We start from the raw sequence: 14,190 nt of genomic DNA, 5'->3' as shown, positions 1-14,190 counted from the left end.
TTTTGTGTGTGATTTGCTGTCCTCATGCAATCAAAATTTCCATTAGCTCTTTAGAAGTCAGTGGGATATTTCCAGCACAAAGATTGCAGGATGGAACTCCTAGTTAACACTTAATACATGTTGGAAATTAAATAAATCTCTTTCTTTTCAGCCTAGTGGAGGACATTCAGAAAAAAACAGAATCCTTACTAGATAAAACAGGCCATCATCAAAACTTTCTCCTCCTTCTCCTTCTCCTTCTCCTTCTCCTTCTCCTTCTCCTTCTCCTTCTCCTTCTTCTCCTTTCCATTTCTGGGGCTTCTATAGAAAAAAGTATTACAGAACAGTACAGCAGAGATTTTTTTGCCTGGTTAGCAATCTCTGGGAATAGTTCAAGTTAATACAGAGGAATAAGCAGCCAACCTGTCACAATTAGCAGGTGCCATCCAAATATCTCTGGAAAACATTCCATCATTTTTTGTATGCATTAAAAATGTATTTATTGAGCAATATCTGGTTTTAGGTCCAAATGTGTTATACAACCAAACAAGGCAGAACTAAAATGAATGTACAAATTCAGTCAAATATATGCAGTTCAATTTCAAATAGTACTTTATTTCTATAAGATTTGTTCTTAGCTCAGTAGTTTAGTACCACTACCAAATAATACATCAAATACATTTTTCTTTAAAGCCAAGCTTAATATACTAGCAGGTTTCTCACTGCACAGCGGATACCATCAGACTCTGCTAGGCAATAACCCCGCAATCCTTCTAACTGTTCCCTTTAGACTTTGCATGCCAACTGTTTTGCCACCACACTGCAATTGCTGTTGCTGTGTTTGAAAATGGAACCTCCTTCCTCTTCATGTTAATAGCTGATAGGTGAAGCTGAATTTTTAAAGGGAAATAAACCTTTCCATTTAATAATACTGATCTTTTAATAAGGATTCCTAGCAAAGCAGGAGGTATTTTAAAGTAGCTGGAAATTTGCCTGAGTACAAATTTTGAATCTGTTTTAGGTGCCCCATTCATATTGGATTCACTGAGTTGCAATGCAGAAGATGTATTAACTGCAAAATTGTGTTTCTTACAGTGGTTGGAGGTTTGATTCTTTTCTCGTGTTGGAATGAAAATGACAGGGCTATATTTATTTCAGTTGGGTTACTTCTGATTTACAGTACTGGTTTCTTATCAACAAGAAGCAAGTAGAGCAAAGCAAGCAGCCCGTTGACTTAATGATGGCTCTTACTTCCTCCTTTCTCTTACCAGTTTCTTGTGTGTCTCAACCTGGATGGCATCCTGTTTGGGACAAGTCCTATCTATATCCTCTAAATGAATGTTACGCTTCCCAAGACCGTGGATGAGATACTCTCAACATTGCCCCAATTCTTCTCCCACTAAAGTGAACGCTAAAAATCCCATTGACCCATATAAAAGCCAGAATTGTCAGTTCTGCTGATCTGATTATTGTTAGAGCGTATGGGAGTATTATGAATTACAAAGGAAAAAGGACAAAGTAAAATACTGTAATTATGTGGCCTATTCAGCATCATTTGCTCTAGAGAAAATTAAGATTTATTTCCATATATGGTTCCAATATCACTCTTCCTGATTAGTAGTTATAGCTTGCTGTTTGGATATAATGGTTTAATTGCAGATACGACATATTGACAGTGGATATTTTCCAGTTGCTGCTGATTGCGATCATTGTATCACTGTTGTGTATGAAAAAAATCTAAATATACCTTTTGAAAATAAAGGGTTGGAATTTCAGCTGGTGTATATTGATGGGATTCCACTGATTTCCTTCCCTAGGATTTTATGCATTGACTGAGATAGTAGCCCAAAGAGAAGGCTAAACACAGCTGAAGTGAATACACGCATGATGCCTCTGAAGTATGTTGCACACCTCCGGCTTTTTTTAGCTTCTTTCTACCTGTTTGTGAGTGTGAATCTAGAAGTTAGCTAAGAAGTTCCTGATAGTGGACATTTTAAACACTGCTTTCCTGTGGTAACACAGTAAAATTTTTGGGAACATGGAAAGTGTTACTTGCTCTTAAGAATTTTTAATTGCTTAAAGCAGCTTATGGTAAAAATACCAGATGGATAAATTAGCAATTGAGAAAGTATGATTGTATATGGAGCAGATAAAATAATTCTTTTGTGTTATTATTTAAAGAAAAAGACTAACAAGATTTGGAGAAAATTAAAAAAATAGAAAAAACCCAGTTCTATCTGCCAGGCCTGGACATCCTAGAGCAGCACCACTTTCAGAAAATGAAGATACAGATAGAATTACTAATCACTTAAAATATTTTAGCCAATAAATTTCTATGTGGAAGAGATTCAACAGATAGCTCCACTGATATGTGTAGAATTATTAGAAATAATAAGAAAAAAAAGATTATCCTTAGCAGCTATATTCTTTGATTCTAAAGGTTTAAAATTCTAATTCAGAGTTTTATTTTTAATGCCAAGTAAAGAAGGTTTAAGCTGTGTTTATACAAAGATATATACTACTAATCCAATTACTATTCACACCTTCAGCTACTTTGTGTAGCTGAAGGTGTGAATAGTAATTGGATTAGTTAAACCTCATTGTAGCACCATGTGGGCACTTTCAAAACGGAAGTTAACTGTTACTTCGTTTACTTTAATTCATTATAGTGTTTGCATTGTGAGTTGAAGTCACTGAGTTTAGTCTGCTTCTGTTCTGAATGTCAGTGTCTCTACATAAGGTTTAATGAAGGTTAACTAATTCACTGTAAAAATTAGCTTATTGATGAGGAATGATACCATCAACCATTAGTTGAACATTTGAGCATCACTTTTAGAGAAATGCACTTCAAAATAAGCTTTTTGTTCCCCTTAAATGTGATACATTGATAATCTTTCTCTTAACTTTATCTTCTGAAGTCACTACTGTGTTGCTTCCTGTCTGGTCTGTTTCATTATACTGCGCGTGAACTTGGGCAGGACACTGGCTTTGGAAACCACCCTTCTGTTTTCCTCAATGCTGCCTCCAGCTGCTCCTTCTCTTCCATGCAAGGCCACCCAGCGCCACTTCATCTGAACTGGTGGAAGAGTTTGGAGTCCTTCGTGGTAAACTTGATCAAGGAAGGAAGGGTGTCCGTGGTGTAGAATGATAGATTTACATCCTAGACAGGCTGTTTCAGAGGTCTAGTTTGCAAAGTAGCCTCATAAACAGGGGGATGGGGACAAGGAGGAGCAGAGGTTGTGGAAGGTACTTAGTCTTAGGCTGTACCACCAAAGTGTCATCAGGAGATAGAGGAATGCATTTGATACAGTGGCTGTATATAAAACAGGTGTGATAATTTTAGTAGTAGGTGAGGATTGCCTACGCTGCAGGCATGGCCTTATACTCCTTACGTGCTTGCTGTTTCAATATAATTTTGATGCTGTCTTTTTGTTATTGTAGATTGAAATGCTTTTTTAGTTAGTTTAATTCTTGTCTTGTTGTCCAGTGAGTAACTTAATTTTTTCTTGGAGGAACACGTTTTGATGCAATAGTAGATTAAAGTATAGGAAGGATATAAACAGTTTTGATCCTCTGGTTGAACTCACTCATGAAAGTTAAAGTATATTCTGTGACTCCAGTGTATTCTGTGGGTTGGCGGTTTCTGACAAGACTACCTGGAAGCAGTTTTGGGCACTCTTAGTAAAACTGATGTCGAATGTCAAGAAGTTGCTTGTCTTGCTTGACCTGGAAAAATCTGTTTTCAAGGTTTTTCTTAGCTGGCTTTGCAGTACTGCTTTGATAAGTGGCCTGATCACAGCTTTTCTTTCAGTTTGGAGGTAGCTCTGCAGCTTGACTCACTGGTACAAATTAATTCTGACACAAATAGAGTTAACCCCCATCTAATTTGCCTTATACAATGTTTACCATGACCAATAAGGTGAATTTACCTGCTCCTTATTTTGTACTCTACTGCTTGTCTGCCCGGCCAGGAAGGTGGTCACTTCTCTTCCTTAAGTCTCTTTCTCAAGGGTTAGTCTGTTGTACCACTGAAAAATACTGCAAACCGAGTTGGCTGTTCTAGCTTTTTTATTCAGTAGTCTTCCTCTTTTACAGGAAACTTCACTTCTTTGGAGCTTGCTGGTAGTGCTTTACCACTGGTTCTCACTCCCTCTTGTTTGTCGCTCACCGTTGCAAACATATGCAGTACCTTCCTTCCTCTGACCCTTGCCCAGGCTTTTTTATTTGAATGTTAGGCAATGCCAAGATAATATGTGATAGCAGCTTTGATGTTAGCACTGTGAAGGAAAGAGGAAAAAAGGTGGCATGTTACATTCAGTGAGTCAGCGTGTGTCAGATGGTGTCTGGTGGCTTAAGGTTAAGTACACAAATTTCTGGGAAAACAAAAATGCTGGATTTGATAGCCAGAACCTTAGAGCCCGATTTCCATCTGAACTAAACGTTTTTATTAGTAGCTCTAAATCTTTGGTGAGATACAGCGGTCATGTATAAAACTGTTCAACAAGAACATGCTGTAGGCTGAAGGGAGTGCACCCAGGAGTGGGAATGAAATACAAAAGCGGGAAGTAGAGGCCAGACCGCTGGTTCCTGAGCCCTGAGAAATGAGGCCATTCAGAGGAATGTAGTCCCAAGAATTTGATGCTACTTTTTCCTAACTCATCTTATATAGTGGAATTTCCCAGTTAACTTTAGGAGAAGTAGTAAGTTCTTCAATGTTAATCTGTTTCAGATCTCAGCACCACTCATGTAAGTCGGGAGCTGTTCCCTTCAGCCAGTCAATCGACTTCATACAGATAAACTGAGAAAGGAGTTTGGTCCTAGAATTGATGTTTCAATTCCTGGTTATAGATCTGAAGTCTCCCCTGAAAGTAAGATACATGTTTGGAGACATATTCCCCCTTTACACTTGTTTAACCTCTTTGCATTTATCAGTCACTACCTTTTATTAGTTGTGAGTGTTATCGTGTTTGGATGGTGGGGTAGTTAAGTTTTTCAAAACGAAGAGGCTCAATCCCTAGTAGTACTGAGAGAACTAAGATTGCAAAGGGATAAAAGATTTTTTCCTTTTTTTAATCTCCTTTTCTTAAAAAAATCTAATACAATAAAAGGCCTGCAAACTTAATCAATACAACATTACTACAAACATCTTTCAAAATCCTTTAGCACTTTTGACTGTACTCCTATTTCTGCTACTGTTCAAGCTATCTGCTTCAGTATTCAAGTAATAAAATAATTTCAAAAGAATTCAGCCTTTTCATTTTTTTGAGGAGATTAAGATTACTATTTGACAAAACTTTATATTGTAGTCCAAATGTCTTGGGATTTTTTGCAAGATTTTAGGTTTTGGTTGTGCAATAATTGGACTTTGTTTTCATCCTGTGACAGATTCTGGATTTTTTTTTAATTATGTTAAAAATTACTAAAACACATGCCAGAGAATCACATTGTCTGATTAAATTTTTTTTATTGATAGAGGTGAAGGGATCATATTGCCTTATTATTTTTGGCAGAGTGGCTTCATGTTTTAATGCCAGGATGTTAAGAAGAGTATTACAAGAGGATGCTTGCTGAAAATGTAAAAGGAAGTGATAATTTTTGTGTGTGTGTTTGATTAATTTTCATGTTGAGTGACACTGCAGTAGGGTCTGTGAACTCTCTTTCTACTTTCTCCAAAGTAGAAGGAAAAAAAAAAAGTTCAGGTGTTGCATTACAGTGAAGGAGAAAGGGGCAGTTGTAGACGAGCACTCTTGAGTCTTGGGTTGTTAAAGAGGTTTTCATGCCATCTTTTCTCCTCACATGTACCACAGGGTTATAGCTGAAGGTTAGGAAGGTGTCTGAAGCATATCTTCATGCTCCAGCATACTCCAGTTGATGGAACAGCTTTTGTAGGTGATAGACTTGCGAGTTTATGATGGGAAGCAGCCTTGCAGCGAGATGATTCTGGGCATATGTGTTTGTGAGAAGGTGGCTTTAAGTCACTTTACCTGCTTTGGAGCTGTGCTGAGCACAGCTTAGACTCAGCTGTGTTTTTAGTGTCATCCTCCATTTCTGTTCAGTGGCTTGCATCTCTCTTCTGTTTGCTTTGGTTCTTTTCTGTTCAATGTAAAGGTGAAGGGGTGGCTAATACTCCTGCCCTGGAGAATTACAGTGAATGAGAACATGTATTCTGCCCCTTTGCAAGCTACTTAAGACTTAGATATGGGTCCCCAGGAGGAAAACTGGATTATATTCTTGCTTGTTCCATCCTTAGAACAGAACGTAGAACAGGGTATGTATAGATGTTTGGCTCCTATTTTAATACTTCCTGGGATGTATTTAACACTGATATGTATAAGCCTTTTCTCTTCCTTTTGAAGTAGAATGCCTGTCCATGAAAGGTACTTCAAGAGAGGCTGGTAATTTGGTAATGAAAGTTCAGGCTGGGTCATGGTAAACCTCACTAGCTTTGAAGTCAATGGCTTGCATGCTGGTAACAAAATGTAACTGCAGCATAGCTGCGAGTGGTTGGGTCTGATGGTGTTCTCAGTATAAAACCAAGCTCTGGTATGAGGACACATACGATACGGATCTGTAAAAGCATGAATGGCTTGGTGTGTTGCATGTACCCTGGCTGGACGGCAAGTGCCCGCCAAAACCGCTCTATCACTCCCTGTCCTCAGATGGACAGGGGAGAGAAAAATATAACAAAAAGCTCATGGGTCTGGAAAAGGACAGGGAGATCACTCATCAGTCACTGTCACGGGCAAAACAGACTTGACTTGAGGCAAAATTAATTTAATTTATTACCAATCAAGGAGGATAATGAGAAATAAAACCAAATCTTAAAAGCACCTTCTCCCCACCCCTCCCTTCTTCTTCGGCTTAACTTCACTCCCAATTTTCTTTAACTCCTCCCCTGGAGTGGCACAGGGGGTGGGGAATGGGGATTGTGGTCAGTTCATCATACATTGTTTTCTGCTGCTCCTTCCTCCTCAGAGGGAGGACCCTTCACATTCTTCCCCTGCTCCAGAGTGGGGTCCCTCCCACAAGAGACAGTCCTCCATGAACTTCTCCAACATGAGTCCTTCCCACAGGCTGCAGTTCTTCATGAACTGCTCCAGCCTGGGTCCGTCCACGAGGTGCCGACCTTCAGGAACAGGCTGCTCCAGCCTGGGTCCCCCACGGGGTCACAAGTCCTGCCAGCACCCCTGCTCCAGCCTGGGTTCCTCTCTCTCCATGGGTACACACGTCCTGCCAGGAGCCTGCTCCAGTGTAGGCTTCCCATGGAGTCACGGCCTCCTTCAGGCAGCCACCTGCTGGGTGGGGTCCTCCCCGGGCTGCAGGTGCAGATCTGCTCCACTGTGGACCTCCATGGGCTGCAGAGGCACAGCCGGCCTCGCTGTGATCTTCACCACGGTTTGCAGGGGAATCTCTGCTCTGGTGCCTGGAGCCCCTCCTGCCCCTCCTGCTGCTCTGGCCTGGCTGTCTGCAGAGCCGTTCCTCTCACTTACTCTCACTACTCTCTCAAGCTGCCATTGTGCAGGTTTTTTGCCTCTTCTTAAATATATTATCCCAGAGGTGCTACCACCGTCGCTGATGGGCTCAGCCTTGGCCGACAGCGGATCCATCTTGGAGCTGGCCGGCATTGGCATAGGGGAAGCTTCTAGCAGCTTCTCAGAGAAGGCACCCCTGTAGCCCCTCTGCTACCAAAACCTTGCCACGCAAACCCTGACTTGGTGAGAGTGCAGTAGGGATACTACTACTAGTAGTCCCCCAGTAATACGCTGTGTCTTCTAGTGCCAGAACTAGGGAGCAGCAGATGAAACCAGCAGATGGGCAGATATTTCAAAAGGGTATCTTCACACAACAGATCACCGAAGTGGGGAATGCTTTTTCATAAGGTGTTGCAAATCTAGACAATCATATGAGTTCAGAAAGCAACTGGCCAAATTCACAGGAGATAACTATTAAATACAAAGATACTAATCTGCTCAGGATTTCTTGTGCTGTAAGTGCTGGATGATGGGAGAGCATTACTGGAGAAGTATCACTGTATGCTTGTCCCATTTTATACCCTTTCTAGGTGTCTGCTACTGGTTATTGTTGAAAAGAGGATACTGATATATAAGGGTGTTTGACGAGACCGGGTTCAGGAACCTTTTGCTCTTGTGCCTGTAGAAAGTGCACTCGTTTTGGATTACAATGTAGATTTACTATTGGAAGCATATTTTGATGCACACTGGCACTTAGGACTGCTCTTTGTGTACTATGCATTTGATAACACTCCTAGTTTGATGCTATGTATATGGTCTCAATGCAACTTTCATGAAATAATGAAAATATGAGTGATCAAGTTGTATGGTACCAGGACTGTACTCATATGTTGTGTTTATCATTGTATTGTCATATTTTGTTGTAAATGTTAAGATTCCTTTTGTTTTGCTTTGTGTGATAAATGTGTTAGATTGGCAGATAATAGATTTTTAACTGAATGACAAGCCACATCTAAACCTCCCAATCTGTGTATTGGGAGAAAAAAACAAAAGAAAAGGGTGGACACATTTCATCTCTTTGCAGTCTTTCTGAATGCAAAATGTAAAAGTCAAATTTAATGTCTAATAGTAGATTGGTAAACAGGATTATTGCCTGGATGGAGTAAATCCCCAAGTGTTCCACCCATTTTATTTTGCTGTGTAATGATTCTGAAAGCAACTCTCAGAAGGACCAATACATGCAGCATTTTCTAGTACCACTTAGAATGCACATGTATATTTGTTGTTATTTATTTACTCAGTCCCATTTTTGTTTATTCCTATTTCAGCTTTTTAATTTGCAATTCAACTTCTTTAGCTTTGAAAGCTATTGAATATTTCACTGTGCCTTAAATGATTCTGGTTTTTTAGGCAAAATGGAAGCACAGTGTGCTATAGGTGCAGCCTATATAATATTGTCTTTTTTCCAAGTTAGTCTCATGACATTGTTAAGACTCGGCACTGCATTTGGAGTCAGTGTTCTCATTTAGCCTTCCTAGCCTGTGATTAAATGGGAGTTGCTGCTTCTTGTACTATGAGTTGGCTGAAAAAAGCTAAATCTGTCACAGGTGCTACAATTTGTGTATCAGAAAATTTGCTTTCCAAATACTAATTATTCCCAAAGTATCTTACTTCACACAAAGCACAGATAACAGAGTCAGCAAATTTGTCCCAGTTTTATCATTGTGCTGTAAATTAGGGTTTGTCTTCTACCATTGTGTAAAGTGAAGATGGTAGAAATTCAAATGCAGGATAATCCATTGATTTACAACCTCTGATGTGTTTTTTCACTTAAATATTCCAGTCAAAATGTTTGAAGTGTATTTTATTCAAATAATTGTTGCTGAATTTCACTTCTGTAATTGAATGAGCTGTTGTCTAGCAACATAGAATGGTGGGAAACTAACAGTATTGTCTCTCCAGATGTTGCTAAAAATTGAAAGTGTTTTGCGCCTGAAAGCTCCAGACCTAACTGGTCATATGCTTAAACTATTAATTTGGGAAGTTAATATGATGGTAGCTTATCAGGAATTATCTTTCCGGTTTCTATGGGAGAAGAAAAGACCCTCAGTCATTGAAACTGCAGCTGAGTAAGTGAAAGCATTCACTTCATAACCTCCTGTCGTGGTTTAAACCCCAGTTGGCAACTAACACCACCCAGCCGCTTGTTCACTCCCCTCACAGTGGGATGGAGGAGAGAATCAGAAGACTAAAAGTGAGAAAACTCGTGGGTTGAGATAAAGGCAGATCAATAGGTAAAGCAAAAGCCACGCACGCAAGCAAAGCAAAACAAGGAATTCATTCACCATTCCCCATGGGCAGGCGGGTGTTCAGCCATCTCCAGGAAAGCAGGGCTCCATCACGTGTAACGGTTACTTGGGAAGACAAATGCCATAGCTCTGGATGTCCCCCTCTTCCTTCTTCTTCTCCCAGCTTTATAATGCTGAGCATGACATCATATGGTATGGAATATCCCTTTGGTCAGTTGGGGTCAGCTGTCCCAGCTGTGTCCCCTCTTGACTTCTTGTGCACCCCCAGTCGTCTTGCTGGTGGGGTGGTGTGAGAAGCAGAAAAGGCCTTGACTGTGTGTAAGCGCTGCTCAGCAACAACCAAAATATCCCTGAATCATCAACACTATTTTCAGCACAAATTCAAAACATATCCCCATACTTGCTACCATGAAGAAATTGGCTCTATCCCAGCCAAAACCGGCACACCTCCTCAGACTCTGCATCACATATGTCGTGAAAACACAGATGAAAACACATATGACACCAAAGCTGGGATTCAACTGAAAGTCAAGACATCTGCATTTCTCTAGACAAGCCAGGTATACACATATAAGCTAGGTTTACATGTTGGTACCTGTGAACAAGCACGGAGTTGGGTCCCCATCACCCCTCTTCCACTGCTCTCTGGAGAGCCTTTGTGATAAGCTGTTACAGCCCCAGTTGCCAGTATGATGTGTTTTGACATTGAAGCACCACGATCTCCCTAGATAAGAGTTTGTAGTTCAGGTAGGTTATTGCTCAGTTAAATCTTTTGTAACAAATCTAGCTGTCATCTGAGTGATCATATTTTTGACACTAGCAGAATGACCTGCTAAAATAGCAACTGGATCTGTGTTTCAGCAGCTTCTCCTTTCATTGCCAAGAATTACCTAGGAACCCCTTCTGGCATTAGACAAGTATTTTAAATATATCTACAAAATATTTAGCTTATAGAGTGACTTACACGGAAAAGAAAGAGCATTGAATGCTGTAAATGAAATTTTTAGCAACAATTTTTGCATTGTAAACTAGCTTAAGAAACTGTTTATTTGCTCCCTTAGGATGAACATATTGTGTATTTGTAGATTTCTGACAAATGCAAACATTGATGTGGTTTAAATTCTAACAGCAGTGATTCACAGCTCTACTTTTTTGGCTTGTATATAGTAATACTGACTTGAATTTTTATTTTATTTCTGTAGGACTATTTAACCATTCACAAGTATGGCAATGCAGCCAGAAATGATCTCTGGAACACATTGTCAAAGGTAACATACTTTAATCTATTACACTGAGGGAGAAGCAGGAATTCACTGTGTTATTTTTCTTGGTGAGGTCAGGAGTGAATAGTGCATATTGAGATCTTAAGACCCGAGAGCAAATATAAAAATTGATGCAAAGAAATTCCATTTGAGTTAACCCAGTGGCAACATTAAAATATGTTTTTTTCGGCATTTCTATTCTTTGTTATGTTGTGCTTGTGCTATGTCACTGATGTGCAGTAAAAGATACTTCATGGAATCTTCTGTCATTGACTTTAGTGGCAGCATGCTGAGGCCCATAAGCTGGAAAGCATATGAAAGTACTTCATTGCTTTGGCATTTACATCAGGTGTGTTTGTGATTTTGTGTGCAGTTATGATTTGTGTGAAGGACAAAACTATTAAAGCTTTAAAGTTTGTCATAAACAGATAAGTACTTACTGTAACATTTGACATGCTGTAGAGACTTACAGTTGCTATGTCCATGCTCCCTTTGGTTGCTATGCCCAAGCTCGGCCTGAGTTTCTAGAGTCCAGTCCAGGGATCTATAAGGGCAGAGTTTAATTTTCATAAAGTGAGCCAAATATGCCCGAATTTCTCGCCTACAGCGGTAGTCTGGGCACTCCACAATAAAGACAGAGTGCAAGCCAATGTAGAGTACCATCAAGGGAGTTTGGGCACAAGTACCAACTTAAGCCATGTGTAAACATGGTACTCTAGTTGTAACTATTGACACCAAAGCTGGGATTCAGCTAAAGGTCAAGACATCTGCATTTCTCTCGACAAGCAGGTAAATACATACAAGCTAGTTGTCCAAGCTCCTGTTGTTGTCAGTGAGGGCTGGACTCAGTTGCCTGTTCATAGACATCTAAAAACGTTTAGCTTAATTTATCCTGCCTGGCTTCCAGCTGCCCCATGAGGTAAGTATGTGTTGCCATACTTACCATCCAGTTCTGCAAGGATGTGTTGAATATTTTAGGACATCTTATTTGACACTTGGTGAATAGGAACAACTGGAGTCCCAGAAATCTTGTCAATACAGTTGGTAAAGCATAGAGAGCAATTCAGTCGGCTAGCCACTACACGATTGTTTTAAAATGAGCCCAAACCACTGACTGTTGACTAGGGACTTGAGGCAGTTGCTCAAATATAGGCAGCTAGTGCCAGATTAGGTGCAGTAGGGTATTCAAGACATCCAGGCAGGTCTAATCAATTTCACACAAGATCTGTGGGGAAATCTCTACCCTTCTTGAGTGGCAGGTCAAGGTCAAATGACATTAGCCACCTATGTGTAGGCAACTGAACTGAGTCCTATGTCTGTACTGACTCTAATGAAAGTTGACATGTGTAACATACAGTCAGGCTCTTAAATCTATGTCTTAATCTGAAGTTGAATGCCACTGCAAAAGTCTGTCTTGCTTCTCACCTGGTGTCTTCCTCTGTTAAAGCCTTTAGGGCAGTTCTGGGCGACGGGAGGTCAGAGGAATGAACAATCTTGAAAGATCACCAGAATCCACAGCCAATAAAATAGAACAAAAATGAGACTGTATTCTGGTCCATTACCACTATGGCTATACTGTATGCTCAAATCTATTATTAAGGCTAATAATTCTGTTTGCCTCACCTGTAAGCACATTTGTTGCCAGCTGCTTTGTTCCTAATGCATTGCAATTGCAGCTTCAGTACTGAAGACTTCTTGCTGGGTTCTGCTTGTATTTGTCAGAGGTTGCTCAGTCTGTGATCTAGGACTGTTCAACAGCGAGGGACATTTCTGCCGCTGAAGAACAGATGATGGCTGTCATTCTCCTCATACCCAGTCTCATCTCCCATGATGCCATAGTATCTCTTTTTGTTTCAGATGAAAATCCACTTGTAAAACAGCATTTTTATTGACACGGTATCAAATATGAACACATTAATCCTCCGTGTGTTATGACAGGTGCAGTTTATGAAGGAGCTGAGGATATCTTTGGCCTCACTTTGGACATGAAGGACAGTGTTTTCAAATAACTAGTAATTTGATTTTCAGAACAGAGAAGCTCTGTGCTTTTAGAAATCAGGCCCTTTTAATATGCCTTATTATAGGTGCCCTAGATCAACTAACGCTGCGTCTTTTTTAACCTCAGTTGGTCAAGAATATCTTCTGGAGACAGCCACCCAGTATTTCTGTGGCCTTTGTTAAAACCCTGTAAAGCAGGTTGTTTCTTCTGTTATGGCACAAGTGCATGATTGATGTGGGAAACATGACTTTCTGACTGTTATTCTCCTCTCTGGCAAGGCTGCTCAATGTTTATTTTTAAGATACTCAGAGACTGTCGGTTAAACTATGTAGTGTGTGTGTTCTGGGTGTTAATGTGTGTGTGTGCATGCGTGATGGTTATCTAAACCTCTCAAACTAATTATGGTCCCTGGAAAAAAAAAGAGGTTTGTGTGTTGGATGATGGTATTGCTTCAACATATTGAAACTTTTCTTTTTTCTTGAAGGCTTTAAAAAGGGTTGGAAAATCTGTAAATATCCAAGAAGTAATGGATCAGTGGACACTACAGATGGGTTATCCTGTTATCACTATCTTGGGAAATGAAACTACAGACAATGTCATAGTCATCTCCCAAGCACGTTTCGTTTATGATAGTGATGCTAAACCCAAGGATCCTGCCTTTGGAGACAACAGGTACTTGCATTTCTCAGTTAATATCTTACAAGAGGCTGTAGTTGTTTAAGTAAGTGCTTCATATGTGTATTTTTATGAAGATGGCTCTTTAGAAATCTTTGAGCTTTGCTGGTTGTCAATAGCATTTCGTGGTCCTTCCATTCAAACAGTAGTAAAGATGAGGCTTGTCGAAACAATTGAAAAAAATCATTAGAGTAATAGAACAAGATAAAACTTTCGATGTGCCCATTTGCATCCTGACAATTCTCTCTATGACTACATCTTATATCACGCATCTGTTTCTTCTCCTGTTCTTTTGATTTTGTCAGAGTCCATGAAGTAATATAGAATGTGGTTGGAAAGTCTGATACTTGTTTCTGTAATTCTTTGGAGTGGACCCCTCCATGCTCATACCTCGAATAGGCAGATGTAACTGTGTGTCAGGCATATACCTCGCTTGACTTGGGAAGCAGTCATGAGCTGAACTGGACCTCTCTACAAGGCAGGGAGTTCCAGCT

The 14,190-nt window shown here is 40.1% G+C and overlaps 1 protein-coding gene across 1 annotated transcript in view; it reads left to right on the top strand.

The window, feature by feature from the left end:
* The window catches only part of LOC104623321 (thyrotropin-releasing hormone-degrading ectoenzyme-like), a 137,501-nt gene extending 123,759 nt beyond the window's left edge, over window positions 1–13,742 (top strand). The window contains exons 7-8 of the mRNA XM_010290374.1: window positions 10,963–11,028; window positions 13,506–13,742. Of these exons, the coding sequence (XP_010288676.1) occupies window positions 10,963–11,028; window positions 13,506–13,742 (303 nt within the window). The remainder of the gene's footprint in view (window positions 1–10,962; window positions 11,029–13,505) is intronic.
* Window positions 13,743–14,190: the final 448 nt, after the last annotated feature.

This window comes from Phaethon lepturus, unplaced genomic scaffold, assembly GCF_000687285.1.
Source record: "Phaethon lepturus isolate BGI_N335 unplaced genomic scaffold, ASM68728v1 scaffold10307, whole genome shotgun sequence".
Lineage (NCBI taxonomy): Eukaryota > Metazoa > Chordata > Aves > Phaethontiformes > Phaethontidae > Phaethon > Phaethon lepturus.
Note: the sequence above shows the minus strand (reverse complement) of the source record. Positions and strands in the feature narration are given on the sequence as shown.